At 40.4% G+C, this 21,412-nt stretch overlaps 2 protein-coding genes across 6 annotated transcripts; one reads left to right on the top strand and one right to left on the bottom strand.

The window, feature by feature from the left end:
- Positions 1-6,767: 6,767 nt before the first annotated feature.
- TVP23A (trans-golgi network vesicle protein 23 homolog A) lies at positions 6,768-13,442 on the top strand. Of its 3 annotated transcripts, none has more exons than XM_030459574.1 (7): positions 6,768-6,911; positions 6,990-7,069; positions 8,218-8,254; positions 9,304-9,393; positions 11,156-11,281; positions 12,435-12,561; positions 12,969-13,442. In XM_030459574.1, the coding sequence occupies exons 1-7, from the start codon at positions 6,903-6,905 to the stop codon at positions 13,028-13,030; spliced, it is 531 nt and encodes a 176-aa protein (XP_030315434.1). In that variant the 5' UTR covers positions 6,768-6,902; the 3' UTR covers positions 13,031-13,442. The 3 variants fall into 3 exon arrangements, with proteins under 3 accessions (XP_030315434.1, XP_030315432.1, XP_030315433.1); XM_030459572.1 differs by having other exon boundaries at positions 8,218-8,362; XM_030459573.1 differs by lacking the exon at positions 12,969-13,442 and adding an exon at positions 12,894-12,965 and having other exon boundaries at positions 8,218-8,362.
- Positions 13,443-13,777: 335 nt separating this feature from the next.
- On the bottom strand, positions 13,778-20,065 carry NUBP1 (nucleotide binding protein 1). 3 transcript variants are annotated; one of them, XM_030459569.1, is made up of 11 exons: positions 20,006-20,065; positions 19,827-19,928; positions 19,582-19,718; positions 19,267-19,335; positions 18,752-18,784; positions 17,209-17,299; positions 16,770-16,924; positions 15,535-15,645; positions 15,306-15,408; positions 14,496-14,579; positions 13,778-13,945 (listed from the first exon to the last, which is right to left on the bottom strand). In XM_030459569.1, exons 1-11 carry the CDS (start codon positions 20,037-20,039, stop codon positions 13,875-13,877), a joined length of 990 nt encoding a protein of 329 aa, XP_030315429.1. In that variant the 5' UTR covers positions 20,040-20,065; the 3' UTR covers positions 13,778-13,874. The 3 variants fall into 3 exon arrangements, with proteins under 3 accessions (XP_030315429.1, XP_030315430.1, XP_030315431.1); XM_030459570.1 differs by having other exon boundaries at positions 19,582-19,709; XM_030459571.1 differs by lacking the exons at positions 19,827-19,928; positions 20,006-20,065 and having other exon boundaries at positions 19,267-19,399; positions 19,582-19,689.
- Between the last annotated feature and the right edge of the window lie 1,347 nt (positions 20,066-21,412).

Genomic DNA, 21,412 nt, shown 5'->3' with positions numbered 1-21,412 from the left:
TAATGTAAATTCTTTTGTCTATTATGAATACGATTTCCTGTAGAAAGCAAAGGTGTGAGGCTATGGAAGAGGTTTTGAACATAAAAGCTCTATCTTTTAGTTTGCTGAGATGCTGGTTTTTCCTAGAGCTTTTTTTTTGTTGTTGGTTTTTTTGGGTTTTTTAATACTCTGATAAAATGGTTTCCCTGCTTCCCCCCTGGAAACTGTGTTTCTATTGATGTGTAAAGCCCTTCAGCATGATTCCAAAGCTACACTTCTAGTATCTGCTACCATGCTACTTCCCAAATATTATGATGAGCCTCTGTAGTGCAGCATGAACAGTGAAGGTGGGACACCAAGCCCAAAGTACAATGCTGCTGGTCATAATGGCAGCTTCCCAAGAGATATAATTTTCTCATGTGAGGTTAGGAACTCTCAATACTGGGAATTTACAGCCTAGTAGATACAAAGAAAGAGTAGGGCCTCTATTTCTGGCCATTCAGAATCTCACTGAATTTTGGATACACATTTGCAGAAGGATGACAGAACAAGGCAGGCTGAACAACAGACCTAAAGATCTATTTAGATGAGTGCTTTGCAAAATCCTGGTAGACTGACTTCAAAAGGCATTCTTGCAGAAATGACCTAAGTTTCTGCTTTTATCAGGCTGGGATACCCAAGTTTGCTGCCAGTCTGTCATGAACATTCAATGAAATTCTCCTGTTTCTCTAGAATATTAGAGTCTATAAGCCCATAACCCTTGTACTTTTATCTTAGTAACATAAGTAACAATATAATATCAATTTGCCAGTCTAGCTTGTATAGTCCATATTCATTGTTATGCCAAGAGGACACAGCTACCAGAAAGCTGCTTGTGGAGAATTAGGCAGACACATGAAGACAAAATGAGAGTGTTTTCAGTGGCAAGTTATCAAATAGTTTCTAAACTATCTTTGCATTGATAGGCTCATATTTAAGTAATGGATTCCACCACTTTCTTCCTCACCTGAATATCACTGATACATTACTTACACTGGCACTAGAGTTATGGTGCTATATGGCACATGCTGAAACTTTCCAGTGGAAAAAAATCCTGCAACAACTGAAAATTAACAAAATGCTGCTAGTTCTGAAAGATTTTGCTAAAGAACTGCTGATTTACAAGCATGCTGTTCTCTTATTACAGTAGTTTTACTAGCACAGGGTATTTTATCCGGAAGCCAAGAAAGAAGTGTGAAACATTTTCACTTTCAGTTGCATGCTCTGCAAGCACACCATGAGCACCAGGATCTGCACCAACATTCAACTGCTGCCTGGCCTACAGACTGCTCTCCCCCTTGGTTATCAACAAGTCTGTGAGCATCACCAATGCACAGATCTCTTAGGAGTAGTTTTGGGACAGAAGGTACACAACAGCATTCACCTTGTTAACAGAAAGATTTGTTATTAATCTATTGCTGAGAGAAACTAAAAAAAAAAAAATAAAAATTCATATCCTTTCTGTCTCCACCACTGAACTTCACATAACTAGTCCAGTACACTGGAGCACGTGACCAAAAAACCATAATTCCCCTTACACCAAAATAAAATAAAGAATGGGAAACAAAATACAAATGCAAACCCAGACCAACAAGGAAAAGGGTGTGTGCAAAACCACAGTCTGTGAGAAGTTTCATAATGATGGAGACAAGAACCAGGCAGAAATACTAAACTGACAGTTGAAGAAACCATGTATTTTAGGGGCTTCCCTAGAGTATTTCTGACTTCTGCCATCTAAAACACACATCATACCAAAAGATACTAAAACCCACATCAGACACAGTAACAACCCTTAGTTGTTTGAAAAATCCAGAACTTACTATGAATTTCATTTCAGTAGCTGAACTGTTACTCTTGTAACTGCAGACAGTGGGTGTGGTGTCAGACACAATCACACCACCTTCTTTTTTCAGGAGCTTCAGAAGATCCATGTTTCTGCAGGCCTACAGCCTGGTACTGGGCTGCTCTGCTGTGGGGAATGGGAACTCAAATCCTTTCCCTGAAGCTGCTCTGTGTGAAGGACAAAAACCAAACAGTTAGTGCATTCTCTGAGAAACAAACAGGTTTGTGTCTTTGCCCTTTTTCCAAGGTCTATGCCAATACTTTTAATTGGTGATTATTAGGAGATCTTATAGACGTGTGCCTCATGAATTCAGGTCCATTCTCAGGAGAAACAAACGCTTCACCAATCAGCTGAGGAATTAAGCAGAGCAGTTTTCATGGGACAACTGTGGAGGCCTTCAGTATAGCCCAAAGTTTCCTCCTTTTCTAAGCTGGAAGGCTGAGGCTTGCCACCTTCCAGGCAGCAGAGGGAATTGTGGTCTCTTCCCAAGCACAGACTCCATTGTGAAAGTGGGTCATAAGCCACAGACATGACTTCTCTTTTATTTTGGCAAAAAGTGCCCAAACAGCTGAAGTTCCTTATTTCTGGAGTTCTCAAACTAAGAAATAAGAGAAGATTTGCAGAAGTAGCAAGTGCCAAGAACTGCAGCGGAGAATGAATGAAACCTTGAACATATCAAGAGATGTATAAAGATAAATACATTAAGAAGTCTGCATTCAAGGGTTGGAAAGCAATGTACCTCAAGCTGGAAGAGGGCTGATGACTTTTGTTTGGTCTACCTTTGTTTTGTTTCTAAGTGAACACTACAGACCAAATAGGAAAAATTACTGATTAAACTATTAGTAATTGCAAAGCATTTATCTCCCAGGTAATTGCACTAAAGATTTCTACAGCATGAGATAAATAAGTCCTAAACCCATACAGTAAATACAGAGAATAAGCTATTTAATAAAAATATGTAATATTTAATTGATTTTTTTCCTAACTGTAAGGAATGCAGGTACTACTGTACTTTCTGAAATCAAAACCAGTTTCTGTGCAATGATGGGTATTTATACCCCTTTCTTGAAATATTAAACACTATTTATATCTCTTCAGACAAAACTAAATGAAAGATCAATACAGTTTGGGCTTTCTTTCTTAAATCTCCATTTATGGCCCAAACCTCTTCAGTTCCAACATATCTTTTTCATACCCATTTCTTACAAATGGCAGAACCCGATTTCTACTTAGAGTGTCTTGCTAAATATCACCCAACTAAAAAGACACTACCCTGATCTGCCAAGTAGATGCTCTGGCTCTTTCCCTGTTGATACAGAACTGCCAATTACAACAATTCAGGCATGTACAGCCAAAAAATTCCACACAAATTAATTCTGAGCCAAAGCAGGAAACAATTTCTTAAAAATCTGGTATCAGAAAGTAACCTATTTAATACTTTGTCTGATTTGGCCTATCTCCTCTAAATTTAAACATTTTATTGAACCTCCAACAAACCCTATAAGGTTATTTAATGTGAATGAGGTAAGAATTCTGAGTCACTCAAAATATCCTTGTGCATTTTACAAGATGCCAGTGAATGATTCCAGGCAACGATCCAAAGAAAAAGAGAAATCAGCTGACTTCATGTAAAGCACATTAATAACCACAATAGACATCTGAGAGGAGGTTCTATTTATTGTTTAAACAGAAAGCAAAAGTTATTTCTCAGTTATTCATGCCAAGCCCATGGCATTGATTGTGCTCTACAACAGAAAGGCATTTATTTGTTCTGGATAATTAGGACTGCCTGAGAAGTAATGGCAAGCACACAGCAGCAAATAATACAGTTTTGGACCATTCTATGATATTTGTTTCAATCAGTAATATAATGAAATCTTAATATTTCATGCATGGTCAAGGTACAAAATTTAAAACTAAACCACAATTCATAAACTAGGTGTAACTATCTTTATATTTTGTGGTGTTGAAGCAGTAATTGAGGACTTAAATCAGAATGCTGTTAATTTTTCCAGTGTTCAAATATTCTCCAGTTAAATCAGAACACTGAAACAATGTTGAAAATAGAAGAGTTTGTTCTATGAAATCCTAGAAAAGCATAGAAACTTCTAATCATGTTTTCTTTGATGTATGTATTTTTAAGCAAATGATGTTTTTCTAATAATCACAAAATGAAATTTTTGGTTTGACCAATGATTCCTCCTGTGACTAAGGGTTCTTTCTAGCTCTTAATTTGCACTAAAAGAAAATGATAATCTATATAATACCGGGAGTAATCACACTATATAATTTAACATAGATTTTTAGAAAATGCTACAAGCTGGTATTCTAACAGTCTTGAAAAGTTACAGGAATAACAAGAACTGAGATAAGAGGAATCTAGCTTGCATACTTAAATAATAATTAATATCCTGAACAGCAACCTTGAGAATTAACAGAGGAAATATTGTGCCACAGGACATGAGGTCAGCTGTGGTACATGATGTGCCACAGGACATGATGAGGCTGTGGTAAGTTACCCACCAATAAGTGTAATTACAGGTGGATCTTGATGCCTGCTGAATTGGATATGTATATGCCATAGTTTTTTGCAAGTGGGGGCCAGCTTTGTGGATTTACCACCTAGTACCCTGTTCTGGAAAAACTGCAGTAAAGAAATACTTGGAATGTGTGCAGATTGGATTATTGGACAACTGGTAAACATTTGCTGTTTGGGGACAACATAGTGGTAGTCTTCTGTGGTATTATGTAATAGAGTCTATCGGGAAAATAGATAATCCCTACAGTGGCTCAGTGGAAACAAGCATTAAAAAACAAAACAGAGCTTCTGTTCTTTTTCAGTTATACCATTCCATGTCTAATGAAATCATTTACTAGCACCAGAGTAGTAAATCAGATGCACAGTGTTGTGACAGGCTAATTGTCACCTCTCCTGTAGAAGCAAGTATTGTTTTATCAGATAAGGAACATAGCACACTGTTATTTTCTGGCGACTTAAAACACAAAATGCAACAGCTCAGGTAATAGAGCAACATTATGGGATTACTAAATTCAAACCATCAGACTTGCGGACAGAACTGTGCTGAGAAGTGAAAGAAGTGCTGATGCAGTAGCTGAAATGAATAATCTGGCACTTAAGAACATGTGAGGCCTCTATCCTTTGCTTAACATGTCTGTCAGTGCAGCTGTGGAAGCTGCTTCTGAGTCAGAAGCTGGTTCTATTTGAGTTATTGTTAATACATTGCTCATAAGCAGAAGTGCATGTTGAAATGAAGCAGAGGTAAGCTTCAAGTATCTACAAATAATTTAATAATTGTATCTCATGATAGCTCTCAAAGCATTAATATCTTCTTTGGGAGAGAAAGCCTACTTAAATATGTGTAATATTGTAGACTATTGTGAGCCATCCCATCAGATTACAGACTGCCTATTCACTTTTTTTGTGTAAGTCTGCTGTACTTACTGACACACTACAAAGTGTGGTTTTAATATTACCAAGGCCAAAATATGACTACCAAAATATTAGCCATAAAATACATTTTTCCCACTCTACAAGTACAAATCCTACCAAGTTCAACCAGTTTTTCTGATACATTATTTTTTTTGCTCCAGTAACAGCTCTTGCACAAAGCTACTCTCCAATTAAGGTTTATGAAAAGTTCACTTTGGTAACTTCTGTACTTACTCTACAGATACATTCTGCTTCAGTTTGATGTTTAAGAAAGGACTAGGAAGTTATTATTTTCCAGGCTTATTTAATGCTAGTTGCTAGTCAGATCTACAAATGTATGATTTATCAGATACACCTTGATCCTCTACTCTGAGTCCTATCACTAGTTACCTGGGAGAAGAGACTGACCCCCACCTCACTACATCCTCCTTTCAGGAAATTATAGAGAGACTAAGGTCTCCCCTCAGCCTCCTCTTCTCCAGACTAAACAGCCCCAGTTGCCTCAGCCCTCCTCATAAGACCTGAGCTCTAGACCCTTCAGCAGCTTCACTGCCCTTCTTCAGACATTCTCTAGCAAATTATTTTTTACTGAGTGGTCAGGCATTGGAACAGGCTGCCCAGAGAAGTGGTAGTCACCATCCCTGGAGATGTTAAAATAATATATAGACATGGCTCTTCAGGACATGGTCTAGTTGGCATGGTAGTATTGGTTCAACTCGGTGGACCTGATGATCTTAGAGGACTTTTCCAACCTTCAGGACTCTGTGGCTGGAGTATTTCCCCATATTATTGTGAAACCCTTACCTGTATCCTCAGGATCAGTTATCTCATTTCACTTTCTTACTTCCTTAAATATACTGCATAATCCACCTGCAATTTAAATAAAATCAGAAATCTTTAATTAACGGGCTCACTTATACATTACACTAGTGGTATAACCACTGTGTTGCAGTCATCCTGAACTGCCCCCAAAAAGCTGGGCCCACTGTGAGGGGACAGCACATGAGGCTTGGCCCAGCACTGACAGGGCAGCAGCTGAAGTCCTCACGCAGGACACGCATGTGTGTATCACATTTGTACATGTACATTCACCTTTCTCTCATTTTTCTCCTTCTGAGGTTTATCTTCAGCAGAAGACACAAGCAGCCCTGCCCAGCCTGGTCTGCTCGGTGACTGAGCAACGCCATCAGCAGAGCGGACATCTTAAAACACCGAACAAAGGGCTCCTCAGGCCCGCGGCACGGCCGCTCCTCAGGCCTCGGCATCCCGCCTCAACGGGACGGGGCAGGCGGCAGCAGGTAAGGGCTCCGCAGCCTCACAGCTGATCTTCCCGCCGGGACCGGCACTAGAACCGGTTTATCTGGGCTGGCCCGGCCCCAGGCGCTGCCGAACCCTGCGCACGGCTGGGCTGAGGCGCAGCCGCCCACGGGCTCTGTGAGGGAGGGAGTTGGCCCGCTATTCGCCCTCCCGAGGCCGACCCTTTGCCGGGCAGGAGGCAGCACGGACACTTTTCCCTGAAACACCTCCCGGGCCCTGGCAACGGCCGCGCTTGGCAACCGGGCTGCGGGCCCGGGCCGGCGGGGGAGGAGGATGAAGCAGGTAGGGGCGGCGGCGGGGGGTGCGGGGCGGCAACGCGGCTCCTTCGGTCCCTCCCTGCTGACGGGCTCCCTGCCGCAGGCGCTGGTGGACGACACCGAGGATGTGTCCCTCGACTTCGGGAGCGAGGAGGAGCTGGCGCTGCGGAAAGCGAGGATAAGGTAACGGCGCGGGGAGCGGAGCGGGCCCGGCCGCAGGGGCCTCAGCGTTTGCGGTGACGAGAAACTTCATTTAAACCCGTATTCCCGCGTTTTACAGGGAACGGGCCGGTCGGGGAGCGTCTGTCCGGAAGATGCTCAGCTTGGGGCAGCCGGCTTCGGCGGCCCGACCCGACCCGACCCGGGGAGGCAGCGGCCCTGCAGCCCCACGGCTGGATCAGCCGCTTCCTGCCACCGGGAACACGCGTGTTACACGCCCAAAGCCAATAGAGCCTACAAAATACAACCAAACCAACCAAACAAACAAAAAGAAACCACCAAAACAAAAAACAGCATAAATAATAATAAAAAAAAACCCACCAAAAACCTCCCCAAACAAACCAAATTAAAAAAAAAAAAAAAAAAACAAAACGAAAAAAACCCAAAACGAGTGCACCAGCACTGCATTGCACACAATAAAACTGTCATGATTCTCTACCATGAGATGTGGAATATACGGTATCTTATCCTGGTAGCTGTTGCCTAGGAAAACCCATCCCACGGATCCAACTCAGGTTAAGCAGCCTACCAGAGCAGCTGTCACAGAGCTCACAAGAACAGAGCTGCTCTTCCATCAGTGGCTTTGAAGAATCTCCAAAAACCTCTCGTGGTTCATGTCAAAAGGAACATTTTGTCTTATACACAACAGATGTATTAATTTTTAAGTTTCAAAGTTCCTGTTTGTTTGTTTGTTTGTTTTTTTTTTAAGCAGTTCTGAAAGGCATAAGATCTGTCTCAATTCTTTTGTACCTTGCAATACTGATTTACTTAATGAAATGATGGGAGGTAAGTGTTGAATACAACCACTAAAATCCTTTATAGAGTACCAAAGAAACTAGTGAAATATGCTAGATTTCTTCTATCTTTGTGAAAGTTTTGACACAAACACATCCCATTTTATAGCTTTAGATTGAAGATTAGCTATTGGAAACACTCTTGCTTTGATAATGAAGGTAAACATCAACTCTGAAATAAAAGTAGCTAAAACCCAAAATACCACTACAGGCTAGAAATAGTTGCTATGCTAGATTGTTAGCAAATACTGTAACATTCTTGTCCCTCAACTTCTCAAATGCTCTGTTTTTGTTTATTTCATTTTGTTTTTTTCCTAGGCACCCACTGGCCACTTTTTTCCACTTGTTCTTCCGAGTGAGTGCCATTATTACCTACTTGTTCTGTGACTGGTTCAGCAACAGCTTTGTTGCCTGTTTTGTCACTATTCTCCTCCTTCTATCTTTTGACTTTTGGTCAGTTAAGGTAAGATGACCCTCAGTAGTAATTAATTACCTTTGAAAGTCTTTTGTGTGACATTGATTAAAACAAGAAAAGGAAGTATTGACAAAAGTGACAAAAACATGATCTACTGAGTTACTAAGTGTCTAGCCCATTTAAATTAAGACATTTACATATCTTTGTTACTGTTATCACCATGTTCTCTATGGCTGATGGGAGCTACTAATATGGTGAGAAAATTGCTTGCCATAGGCAGATTTCTCTGTGTGATTTCCCCCTTAAAAAAAAAGCCAGAACATAGCTTTCAGTAGTGGATGCCAAAGCTGCAATGCTGTGCCCAGACCCAGCATGCAGGAGCCCTCTGAAGCTCCTGGGAGCCCAGCTGTGGCACTGGTGCCCTTGTGCAGGCAGGTAGGTCAGGCCAGACCAGAATCCCAGGGGTTCCACACATGGAACAAGACTTCTGTTTTGTAGAAGTGAAACAATGATGCATCTCCAGCATACTTAAAACTTCCAGTATTCATCCAGGTGCAGAATATTTTCTTAACCTCTTTGCTTGGTCTCATGCAGCTTTCTTGTTTGTAATGAATCTTCCATTTTTTCAGTGTGCTTTTGTTCAGTTTTTCTCTCAGAAAAGATTTGTGTATTGGGGGCTTTTGGAACTATCTGCCTTAGAAAAGATACAGCCTATAATTCCTTACCTAAATCAACATTATTATGCTAATTATTATATTAAAATTAATTAAATATATATTAACATTAAATACATTGAAATTAAAACATCAGGCTTCTAAATTTGAAGTAATTCATCCATCTTAATGACTGTTCAGTTTGGCACAGCTTCTAGAGGTAACTTTAGTATTTGATAATTTAATGATTTTCACACATGCTTTTTTTTTTTTTAATGTTAGTCTGACAAGTGAATTATGCAAGTGATTAATTCAAATACTTGTCTCTGTCACTAGAATGTGACAGGAAGACTCTTGGTTGGTTTACGTTGGTGGAACCAGATTGATGAAGATGGAAAAAGCCACTGGGTGTTTGAAGCAAAAAGAGTAAGTATATTAATAAAAGTAGGCATAAGACAAACAGAACGCATGGGGAGGTTTGTAAAGCTGATCCTAAATCAAATAGTTACAAATAGAACAAGTTTGTAACACTTTTTATATCCGGCTTCTACAGAAGCAGTAAGTTACTCAGTTGCAGTTGCACCAGATTGTCACATCCTGGAAGCATTCAGAACAAAACTGGTTTTACAACGTTGTCATCACATTGTCACCACACACACCAGCAGAATAACTGTTCATAGCATGGTACTATTGGTATGAAATGTTTCTGGTAGTTCTATTTTATTTTTTTGTGAAAACATCTTGTAGTATCTTCCCATAGTTAATCCCTAAGCAAAATCCTTTTCAGGAAAGATCCATGTTGAAAGCAATGCTGAGTAGTTAAAATTCAGCATTTTAAAATGATTATTTTATTCATGCTTACATGGGGGACAGAACCCAGATCCCTGCCCTCTAGCAGCCACTGCCAGCCAGGGTGCTGCCAAGGGGGAGCACAACTGGCAGAGGGTAACAAATGTTACAGAACTTCTGACAGCTGAGTGAAACTGAGAGTACAGGAAAGCAAAGAAACTGGAAGACCTTCATAGAGTCTTGGTTCCATCAAGTCAAAGCAGTAAGCAAGAGCTTTCTTAGGGCATCCATAAAATCATCAATCCTTGTTCATTTACTACAGTTTGTTAATTCTAGCCTAGAAGTACAAAGCTGACTCATCTGCATAGGTTAAAGCCTTCCAAAAATTCTGTCAAGCTGGTAGCTTCATTAATATGAAAATCACAGTACCTTGAAAAGGAACATGTAATTAGACTGGACTGTGTTTTTGTCATGGCTTATCCATAAGAAACACTTTGTCATAGCAAGGTCCTGGAATACATGCAATTTTCTTACTATCCAGACTCAGGCATTCCCTACCACCCCAGTCCTCTAGCACCTTTTTAAGAGCTCTATGGGTAAATTTACTTACAAATATTCCAAGTCACTCACCAAAAATAACCAGCTAATTCTTGGCATACTGCTGAAGTTCATCTTTGAAATCCTGGGTTCTGCAGAGTTTTTCTGGAAGAAAAGAAATGCACTTAAATTCCAACCACCACAGTTGCCCTCTCCTATCTTTGGGATGACAGCAGCCTTCTGTAAACTTGCTCCTCAAGTTAACTAGGTCTTATAGGTGCAGTGAAGACAGAGACATGAGCTGTGCTGATGTGAAGAGATCTGCAACTTTTTGCAGCCTGTTTATAGGTCTTTTGCTCTTCCTGAAGAACAGAAATAGAGCACCATGGCTTTTCCAATACTGAACTTTCTTCCCCTACCATTGATCTAGACTACAGAGTGAGGTACTCATACTAAAGTTCTGCTAATAGCACTGTCTTCTGTTTCATACTTCTCTATGGCCTGAGTAAAGCTAGAATCTAAATTCAAAATTAACATATTTCTGCAGTTTAATTGCAAACTGTCAGGGTAACAGAACTTTGACTTTTAAATAGGATCAATCTGTAGTTTTAGTGGGAGCTATCATTGACAAAAGGGATAATTATCTCATTTAAATGTGAACAGATATAAGAACATTTTAAAAAGAAAATGCTGGCAGGTGCAGTAGGGTACCAGACAGAAAACTACTTTTCTTATTCAGTCTTCTATGCATGTAACAAGGAAATCAGGGTAAATAAGTAATTTTGTTCAGTTCCCTCCTCTGCTGATTTGTTGTTTATTGTTTTATCTTTGTGACTAGCATTTTCAATAATTTTCCATCTAGGTGCCTACAATAGCTGCCTCAACTGAAGCTGAAGCTCGAATCTTCTGGCTTGGCCTCATTATCTGTCCAGTCATTTGGACAGTGTTTTTCTTTAGCACCTTGTTCTCCTTGAAACTGAAATGGCTGGTAAGTCTCAGGGGTACTGACTGAGCTATGGCTGACAGTGTCAGTAAAGGGACAACCCAGGCCTCTTAGTTTTGTAACAATCTTTGAATCAAATCTTCCAACAATACAGAAAGTCCACTAACAAATTCAACACATCAGAATTCTCTGCAGTCAAGCCCTGCACCCTGAACAGATCAGTAATTTTTAGCTTCACTTCTCCTAGGTTATTAGATGTCAACTCTTTCACCTAACTTGAGAACCTGGAAGAGGCTGGCAAAACTACAGACTTCTTTTTAACTGTAGCAACTTCCATTTCCCCAACCTATTTCAGTTCAAGGAAACTAATAGGAGAGGACAAAATATGAACCAGTGATGCTGGTTTTTACATCTTCTTGGGACCTGAATGTTATTTACCTCTGCTTCTGAACAGCAAAGGTTGTTTGCTAAACTAAAAGCTGGTTGGAAAATGAACCTACCTAGCACTGGAAGCAGGTTGCTCAAGTGCTTCCAAAACACAAGGTACACAAATGAAAATACCATAGATTCTAGGAAACTGTTTCTGAGGCTAAGAACATTTTTTGTTATATCAGATGGGTACTGCCTGCTGCTAAACCTGTGGGACCATCTAATGATTTAATTTTTTTGACTGCCTGTTAATGATAGATATTGATACAATATCTGTTGATGCTCTTTGTAAATCTTTCTGTTCCAGGATCTTACTTGTATACGTTGAGGCATTAATCAGCTAAACAAGCCAGCAGCCTTGCTATGTATGTGCATGAGAAACTTTTTAGATACAAATCAGGCTTTAAAAATGTGAAACTATAGAATCAGTTGAATGGGTTGGTTTTTGAAGAAGTGCTTTTAGGGAAGTCATGAAGTCTTTCAAAACAGAGAATGACAAAAAAAAAAAACCCAAAACAAAACAAAAAAACCAAACAACCCCCCCAAATCTAACATCCATCTGTTTTGATAAAAAGAAAGAAAATTTGTAGAAAGGAACTATTGTGTTTAAGTTGACATGATTGGATCTCCTTGAAGGTCATTTCTTATTGGAGTATCACCCTCTTGCAAGTACATATTTATATTGAAATAGTATGTAAACATGTATACACACATGTGTATATATTCTACACACACAGTCTACATATAGCAAAATTTCCTTTGTCCACAGGCTCTTGTGATAGCTGGGATCTCCCTTCAGACTGCTAATTTATATGGCTACATCCACTGCAAATTAGGGGGACAAAAAAGCATCAGCAGACTAACTTCAAGGCTTTTTGTCACAGATATTCCCAAGAGTAAGTACTGAGTTGATCCTGACAAGCCCACAATGTATCACGTAGTGATCTGCCTCTCACTCCTAGCTTGGGTTCTCCCCAGCTCTTAGTTCCTAAAATAACTCCTGGCAGGGCTGTGCAGATGCCCCAATAAGCCTCCTGTGGAACTCACTGGGTGGGGTCTCTGTCCCCCTGTCACTTCACTTTGTGCTTGAAAGCCTGCTGGAGTTTCTCAACCCAGCTGCTCCCAAGCCCCATGAAGAATGTCCTCTGAATTAAATACTCAGAGGGATTCCTTCTGAGGCACCACAGTGCCTCTGCCTTGGCACAGCAGAGTCATCTTCAACCCCCAGGCTCTTCCAGTCTTCTGTGACATTCCTGCATACTGGGCCATGCTAACACCCATGCTTCTGGTGTTCATTCTACAGGACAGACAAGGAGGATTTCAGAAGATCCCATTGAAGAACATGGGAAGACAGGCACTAGATAATCAAATGAGGAAGCACTAAAAGGATGAGCAGTGAAACTACTCAGTTGGGAAAGCTGCTGTCCATGTGAAGATATTTAAGTAAAAGCTGTTCTATAATTATGCCTGCATGAAATAAAGATTTTGTGTCGTGTTTGAGTATTAAACCTTTCAGAATCTAAAGGGCCTTTGTTACTTAATTTTCATCAAAAACCAGTTTCTCTAGGCACAATAATAGAGCACACTTGCTGAAGAAAAAAATGTCAACTACTCCAAAACTGTTGGATTGTCTTAAACAAGAATTAAAATGTAATCAAAAGACGATGCTCAATTGCATAACTTTAGAGCTGCAATAAACAAAATCAAACTGCCTTTCCCTCTTGTGTACAATACTGATTTCTCAGAGCTTTGATTCCACAATAAAAGAGGAATTACAGTCACAACAGCAGACTGAATTTCACTCTCTTTTCTGATGTTATTTAGTATGAGTGGGCATTACAGTTCACCCTAGTGCACAAAGCCTACAACCTCTGCAACCAGATGCATAAGACACAACACCCTCTTATCAGCCAAGCCTATTTTATATGCAACTTTCTAAATAAGATCTTGTGTACACGTCTGCAAACACCAATTGCATATTCAGATCACCAGTACTCCTAACACCAGACACAGACTGTGCCTGTGTAACATGGATGAAGACTCTGTAGCTTTCTGGCAAGCTCTGAAACCACTGAACTATAAGAAACTTGAACTATGGAAAACTAAGGCAAGAACATTTATATTAAGAATTTATTTGCAGTATAAAAAAAGAATACATTCCTTCTATTAAATCAAGGCATAAATTACTTTTCTGTAACTAAACATGTACTTAATTTTTATTCCACTCATAGATAGTATTGTCTTCTTGAAAATGGCGTTGATCACAGTATTCCTGAATTCCTGCAAAAACAGGGAAAAAGTAATTTAAATCATATTTCATTTGCACATCAAGAGTTGCCTGTTGCTGCATCACTCTGTCCCCTTTTGGTGGAAATCTCATGAGTTAGGCCTTTATGTCAGTGAAAATGGCTTGAAGAATATTTTTAAGCTGCACATCACTGCCTTTTCAGGTAAGTCTTTGTAGGGTATTTTTGAGTGCAATTACAATCAGAAGTGGAGGCAATTATCAGCCAGCTGTGATGAGTGGCCCTCAACAGGCTGCTCCAGAATCTTAGAACCTGTTTGTGGCAGCATGTACACACATACGTTCTCAGAAGTAATGACTGAAGCCAAGCATTGAAACCAGTTGTCAGGTAGAATTAAGCTGTAACTCAAAAAATGTCTGTTATAACTGATGTCCACAACAAGTGAACACAGTATTTGCACCTCTCATAGCTGCTGTGCACATTCACTCTTTTTATTCTATCAGAGTAACATGATTCTGTTTAGCACCTTTATATATTGCCTAAGTGCTCAGAACTCAGAGGATCTGTGTGGTTTTCAGACTTACTTTGAATGATATTCCTGTAAGATGATGTAGCTGGAGACTCAGGTGCTTCAGACAGGAAAGACTGGCCTTTGTCACAGTTTTTGCCTTCAAGGAAAGGGAAAATGTGAAAATGAAGCCATGGAAAAAGATGAACTTCATTTTACCCTTCATCTTGCTACCAGTTAAACCCTTCCAAAGAGCCATTTGTGCCCATTTCTTTTAAGAAGTTCTTTACATCAGTATATAGTATATAGCTTACAGGTTTACAAACAAATACTAATTAGCAGAAATCTTCAGTCATTATTTTGGAAGTGCTAACCTGTTACTTGATATCATTAAATCAAGTATGAATTGGTAATAGTCAGTGGGCACAGAACCAAGGTTTCTCACTATCCACCAACAGAATTAAGGTGGTGCCAGTAACAGTGAAGTTAAAGCACTGGTTTTATTGCTTAATGTGTACAAGATATTATTCTTCCTAGTGGTTACAATTTTATTCAGTCTGCACTTAAAGGTGATTACACCAAAGAGAAAGATGTGGTGTACATTGAAAATTATTATACAGCTAAAAGGATGCATAATCCAACCTTAATTAAGACTAAATTTCAGACTAAGGCAATTATCTGAGCACTTTCTGCTTTTCACACCATGCCACGTCACAGTTTTGCTAACTTTTAACTCAAAAAAAAAAAAAAAAAAAAGTTGACATTTACCTAAGAGACAAAATGTTTAATTCTAATTTATCAGTGTCCAAGTCAGGGTTTTTCAGTAATACCATTTGTACAGGGGAGAAAAACTTGTTTTAAATGTAGTGCAATAGAGTAACTTTACCTATTTGCGGATCTAGAGGCACTTTACCCAAAAGGGAAACATTTAAATTCTGGCACATCTTCTCTGCACCTCCAGTAGTAGGGGGAAAGATCTGAGATTCATTCTGGGATGACATTAAAATTAAGAGTTAAAATACTGCAGTTCTGAGAAGATGACATTTTTTTTAGCAATATTCTATATGCAAACAATGCCAAGAACAAACCCCACCATGAGATACAGATAGCCTTACCTTACACTTTGGACATATAAAGCCACTCATATTTTCCACAACACCTATGATTGGCAGTTTCACTTTGTGGCAGAAGTTGATCTCCTTCCGAACATCCTGCAGTGATATTTCCTACAAATATTAGGAAACACTGCTATTTTGACTGTAATGTTTTGATGTTGAACCCATTAAATTACATCCTGAAGAGTAATTTTACAGCAATTTCATAACAAATTATTACTCCTCTCTTTGTATTTTAAAGAACATAAACCTGTGTTATGTGCTCTAGCAACAATTCTATGAGTAGCAAAAGAACAGGTACATCAGTTCTAACCTAGTGAATGCAGCTCTGTTTTGAAACCTGACTTGACTCTAGTAAAGATTCAGCCATATTTAAGTCTTATCTCCTATATTAATCTCTATTTCTTTAAATGTAAGTTTTCCAGGTTTCCAGTTCACAGGAAGACTGCTGGCATTCTCAACAGAGCAGGCAAGGACAAGAACCACCATGCCTATGCTTTTTACCTCTTTTCAAATTAACTTTCAAGTAGCTTATCATTCCCTCAGATGTTTTGCATATATGCCTGACCTCACTAAGTTCTCCTGTTCCCTTGTCCTTCCCTTGCCATTTATCTGATATTGCCCTCAGCATTTCACTTCCTTTACATTTCATTCTTTCAGATACTGTGGAAATACCAGGTGTCTTTTGCTAGTTTAATCTCCTGGTCTTTTCCAAACCAGGCTTTAAAACCTACATTTGAATTTGATGTATTTTGAGTTTCAGCTCCCCAGGGTCTGATTTTATTTCATTGAAAGATGCACATCACAAAGTTGCCTACTGGAGGCAACAGGCTACTTCACGTGGTGTCACGCAATGCACATCTCATCACTTAAAAACTAAATTCCTTCCAGACTTCTGAGCATTAAGCCACTGCAAGTAAATGACAAACCCACCATAATGTGAATTCAAATCATGAAGAAGAGAGTGAAATACTGCCACATACTGCCCTTCCCTTCACCATACAGATGACAGGTTTTGATTGTGAACCACTCAGAGGTTTAGTGACAATGCAGATCCTCTGCTGCACTGAGGAACCCTCCTAACTCACCAGCCAGATGCAGGCTGAAAACAAGAAAGTGAACTCCTTGAGACTCTGTACCAACAATTTTTGAGACTATAAAGCCAAGACAATCTAAACCAAGAATTGGCTTTAACTGTCATGAGGTTTCTATCAGTGGAAATTAAGTTCTCATACCTGTGGGGTAGTGATTATAACAGCACCATCTATGTGTGCTGCACTGAGATACTGCACAATAGATAAGTGTTCATCTGATGTCCCTGGAGGTGTATCTACAATCAGGTAATCAATTTCACCCCAGTCAACATCACGGAGAAATTGTTTGATTAACCCTAAAAGAAAGAATAAAAAAGATAGAACAAAGTCTCCCCTTTATTTAACGCTTTAGGGCCTACTTTAAATTTTATAGTCTAGTTATGCAGAATCTTCTGACTTGTCAACTTGAGTACTGAAATGCTCATTTTGCCAAGCTTTAAATAAAACCCCACTACTAACCTTCTAACTTCACAAAACTACGATGTTCAAATAAAGAAAGTATGTGACTAATCACTCACTTTTCCTAGTAGCTTATAATACTATATTTATGTTATTAATTAAACAAGCTCATGATACCTACCATTTTTTTTTGGTCCCCTCCAGATGACAGCATCATCAGGACTACTAAGCAAAAATCCCACAGACATTACACCCAAGTTTTCTTCAACATACTAAAAGAGAAATAAAGAAACTCGGTAGAACATACAGAGGAGTAGAGAAAGAGCAAAAAGCTCCAAACCCAAATTTTATAGAAGCAGTTGGTTAAGAATGAGGGGAGATATTAAGAAAACAGAGGCAGAGAACCTCATGCTTTTATTAAAGGCCACTGAAAACTAAATTTTTGTGCAATACTCACCAGCTGTATTTACAGACTAGAAAAGAATCTAGCAGTAGTAAGCTTTACAATGTTTATGGAATCAGTGGAGAGAGAACAAAGATAGAAGCAGCTTTCCTTCTCAACATCGAGCTATTTTCTTAATGTCAGATACACTGAACTTCAGACAACCAAAACTCCTGCAAAACCTTCCCTGCATTTTAAGAAGATTAATAAGGTATTTTCTTGATTGTAAGTGAAGAAGAGAGTGGATCAGGAGTGGATCAGGCCAAACTGTTTATGTGAATTACTTAATGAAAATTAAGACTTGTAATATATGCTAATGAATTTGTGTTCATAACTACTAATAATTCAGGGAAAGAAGCTAACAAAGCATCCAAGACATTTCACTTTCCCATACAAAGCAGCTGAGACATTTCACTTTCCCATACACAGCAGCTGAGACATGTCATTTTTCTACTAGAACAATGTAACCAATACAAGGTCCTAGCGGGATTAATTTCTAGCTAGCAAATAATTAAAGTGTAAGTCTTTTCTTCTGTAACTCTTTTCTTAAAACAAGTCTTGTTCTAAAAGCAAGGTACTGCCAAGGCCAGCTGGACACTAAAGGATGTGAACATCCGCACAAGAAGACTATAAAGATATCATCACCAACGGATAAGAAGAAATTATGGCTGGGGTCTTGTAACAGTATTGCTTTGTAACAACCTAATGAAGTCAGCAAGAACTAAGAATGTAGTATTGTTGTAACCTCCCCTTTTACTGTATAAATACCCTAACCCCTTTTCCCTTAACCCTTGGAACTCTTTGTCCGGCGCAAGCTGGGGGGTTCCCCGGATCCGAAAATAAATACCTTTGCTGTTTAAAGACTCAAACTCTGTCTCTAAACAGTTTTGTTTGGCCTTTTTCGGCTTCATAAGATATAAAGTATCTGTCATTAAAAAGGTGACATACTGCACAATTGCATAATAACCAAAAATAACAAAATGAAGTAACTTATACTTATTACCCATGATACAGTACAGAAGTCAGTAACAAAACTACTCCAGACATGTAATTAATATTATTATGATTATGTTAAAAGAAATTTAACAGTGATATATATATGTAGTCTATATATCCAGATTCTCTCTGGACATATACATCATTATGTAAAATCTAAATATTTGTGTCATTAGAAAAAGAATTAACAGAAGAAACTTCTGCTCCTCCCTCACTTTTCACTTTAGAAGACAATGCCCAACCCAAACAAAACAAACACATTTTCTGAAAGTTAACAGCAACTTACCACTGGAGACCATCCAGATCCACTCTGATGAACCTGAAAATCAAAATGACCCATAAAGCTACATTAGAAATAAACACAGACATTACATAAAATGTGAACCTAAGTCAAACCTGGGTAAACAGATACCCCACCTATAGGTATAATACTGCTCTATTGGAGTGAATAATAACAGTTCAACACTTTTGCAAGAAATGTACCAATGTTTTCATATACTTATATACAAAATATTGCAGGGCTGATAAAGGGAATGGTGTTAATGTTACTTAAGCTTTAGATAATCACAACTCTAGAGCTGATATGCACCAAAAGCTGGTTTGCAGAACTGGGCATCCTGTAAGCATACAACTCCTTTACAAACTAAGCTGTGCTGAACTTTCCCATCTCACTTTCTATATTTCATTGCCACACACATTTCTCAATAAACAGTCCTTTCAGAAGTTAAAGTCTACAAAACCCTGAGATGCTACTGAACAATTAAGCAGAAATCCCTTAAATAGGTTTGAACCTTCACTTACCTGTTCCCCTTCTAGACCCATCATTTTGGGGATTGATGGCCCACATATGTCTATGTCCAGCAGAGCAACCTGGAAAACAAACGGACCAAGCCACCCCGCTGAAAACAAGCGTGCAGAGGGCTGCTTCCCAAGCCTAAATCACACAACGAGAAAACTAACGTTACACAGGAAAAAAATCCAAAGGCCAAATAGGAAGGGGAAAGCGGTGCGAGGAGTTCTACCCCGCTGGGTTACACCGGGTGCACCATGGGGCCGGGGACACCCCCACCCCGGTGATAGCCCCGGGACCCTCCCGGCTTCACCCACGCATCCCACCTGCTTGGCCTCATCCGCCGCCAGCCCGTGGGCCAGGATGGCGCTGAAGGTGCTCTTCCCCACGCCGCCCTTCCCCGACAGCACCAGCACCGTGTGCTTCACCGAACGCAGCCGCTCCCGCAGCTCCGCTGCCTCCGCTGCGGGGACACACGGGACGAGTCAGCCGCAGCCAGGCCCCGAGCCCCGGGACCCCAGCCCGGCCCTTCCCCCGAAAAAGCCACCGCCCCCCTCAGGGCCTTCCTTACCCGGGTCCGGTCCGGCGGCGCCGCCAGCGCAGAGGCTCTGGTTGGGACATCCCTGGCAGGCGGCGGCCCTGCCCGCTTGGGCACTGCTGGTCCCTGGGCACTCTGCAACAGACAAGAACGAGACCTGCAGCAGGAGCGCCGGCCGCGTCCCGAACACCCCACACCGCTGCGCCCCTCACCCTCGGGCCGCGTCCCGACCGCCGCCTCAGCCATGGCCCCGGCGCCGAAGAGGCGGAGCCGGGACAGGCAGTCAGGCGCATGCGCCCAACATGCCCGCGGCCGCCAGGGGGCACCGCGCAGCAGAGCGGGGCGGGAGGAAGCGAACCGGACCCGCTGCGGCCCCGGGCTCGGGCTGGACGAGCAGCGCTCCCGTCAGCCGTGAGCACATCCCGGGGGAAGGGTCCAGAGGATCAGCGGCAAACACGGCGTTACAAACCTCTGGGTGTCAACCGAGACACCTGCGTGACCTGGAGCAGCCCCTGGTTCACCCGGGCCTCTGCTTTTTTGTTATTAATAAATAGGCTATTGCCCGTTTTCCATTTCAAGTATATTTACCTCAGGTAAATGCTCTTTACCCCTTTGATACTTGCACAACTTCTTATTGCTCCCATCTTCTATGGGAAACTAATGAAAAAAAAATGTTACATAGAACTGGAACCAAATGTTTAAGGAAATCTGAATGTTTGGGGTGGGAGGAACTGGCCAGGTAAGATGTTTCCAAGAAATTTATACTGTACCTTTCCTATGAAAAATTTGGATCTGTTTTAGACCGGAGCTCAGTACAGCACATTAGGCCTGTGCTTCCTTTCAAACATATGGATTAGATTCACTGATGTCAGCAGGACTTGCCACATTTCAAAGTGTTCAAATATTTTTCTGTTAGGGCCAACAGATCATTTCCTGTTCCCGTGGTTATATAGAATACTCCCCACAAAAAGCCTTCTTCCTCTGAGCCAGCAAGGGCTCTTTGTGCAGGGGTATCTGGGAAAAAAACCCAGTCTTTGTAGTGTTTGCGTCAGGCCAAACTCAGCAATGAACTCTGCCAGCAATCTTGCAATCTCTCATGCTCAGGAATAACTTTTAGCCTCCTGGGCAGCTGCTGAGAGTTAGTGCCACCAATTACTGCAAGAGGAAAGGTGGTGGTTTTTTGTTTTGTTTTGTTTGTTTGTGAGCATCTGCAGTATCAATATTGTCCTGTTTATACACCCCAATCTGGTGCCTGTCCACTGTGTGCAGCTGCACTCCTATACCTCACCTCCCTACAGTTAGCACTTCTATTTGTATATAATTTAACCTTCATGAGAAGATAAATATAACTTACAATGACAACTTATTTGAAATCGTCTCTACTTTTTTTTAGCTGGGATGTAATGTCACACTAGTTTTTTGAAACAAGATATGCTGTAGTGTAATGCATATTTAGACACTTCCATTTCATTTCCTCAGATTGAAAAAAAGATTAATAGTCTGTTTGAGATAGCTGTATATATGGAGAAGAAGAAATTATTGCAATTGTCTTGCATCCAACTTAGAAGAAATCTGTGCTGATTTAAGGACTCTTAAGATAGTGAAATACAGTGACTAAT

This window comes from Calypte anna, chromosome 14 (genome assembly GCF_003957555.1).
Source record: "Calypte anna isolate BGI_N300 chromosome 14, bCalAnn1_v1.p, whole genome shotgun sequence".
Classification (NCBI taxonomy): domain Eukaryota; kingdom Metazoa; phylum Chordata; class Aves; order Apodiformes; family Trochilidae; genus Calypte; species Calypte anna.
The sequence above is the reverse complement of the archived record's forward strand: the minus strand, read 5'-3'. Positions and strand labels throughout refer to the sequence as shown.

Excerpts from the sequence above, each read along its gene's own strand:
- NUBP1 (XM_030459569.1), bottom strand. The coding sequence starts at position 20,039 with ATGGCTGAGGCGGCGGTCGGGACGCGGCCCGAGG. Across the intron at positions 19,719-19,826 it reads CGCCGCCGGACCGGACCCGG|CGGAGGCAGCGGAGCTGCGG; the intron begins GTAAGGAAGGCC and ends GTGTCCCCGCAG. Across the intron at positions 13,946-14,495 it reads TTACAGGAATATCATTCAAA|GAATTCAGGAATACTGTGAT; the intron begins GTAAGTCTGAAA and ends CTGTTTTTGCAG.
- TVP23A (XM_030459572.1), top strand. Across the intron at positions 8,363-9,303 it reads TTGACTTTTGGTCAGTTAAG|AATGTGACAGGAAGACTCTT; the intron begins GTAAGATGACCC and ends CTCTGTCACTAG. Across the intron at positions 9,394-11,155 it reads GGGTGTTTGAAGCAAAAAGA|GTGCCTACAATAGCTGCCTC; the intron begins GTAAGTATATTA and ends TTTTCCATCTAG.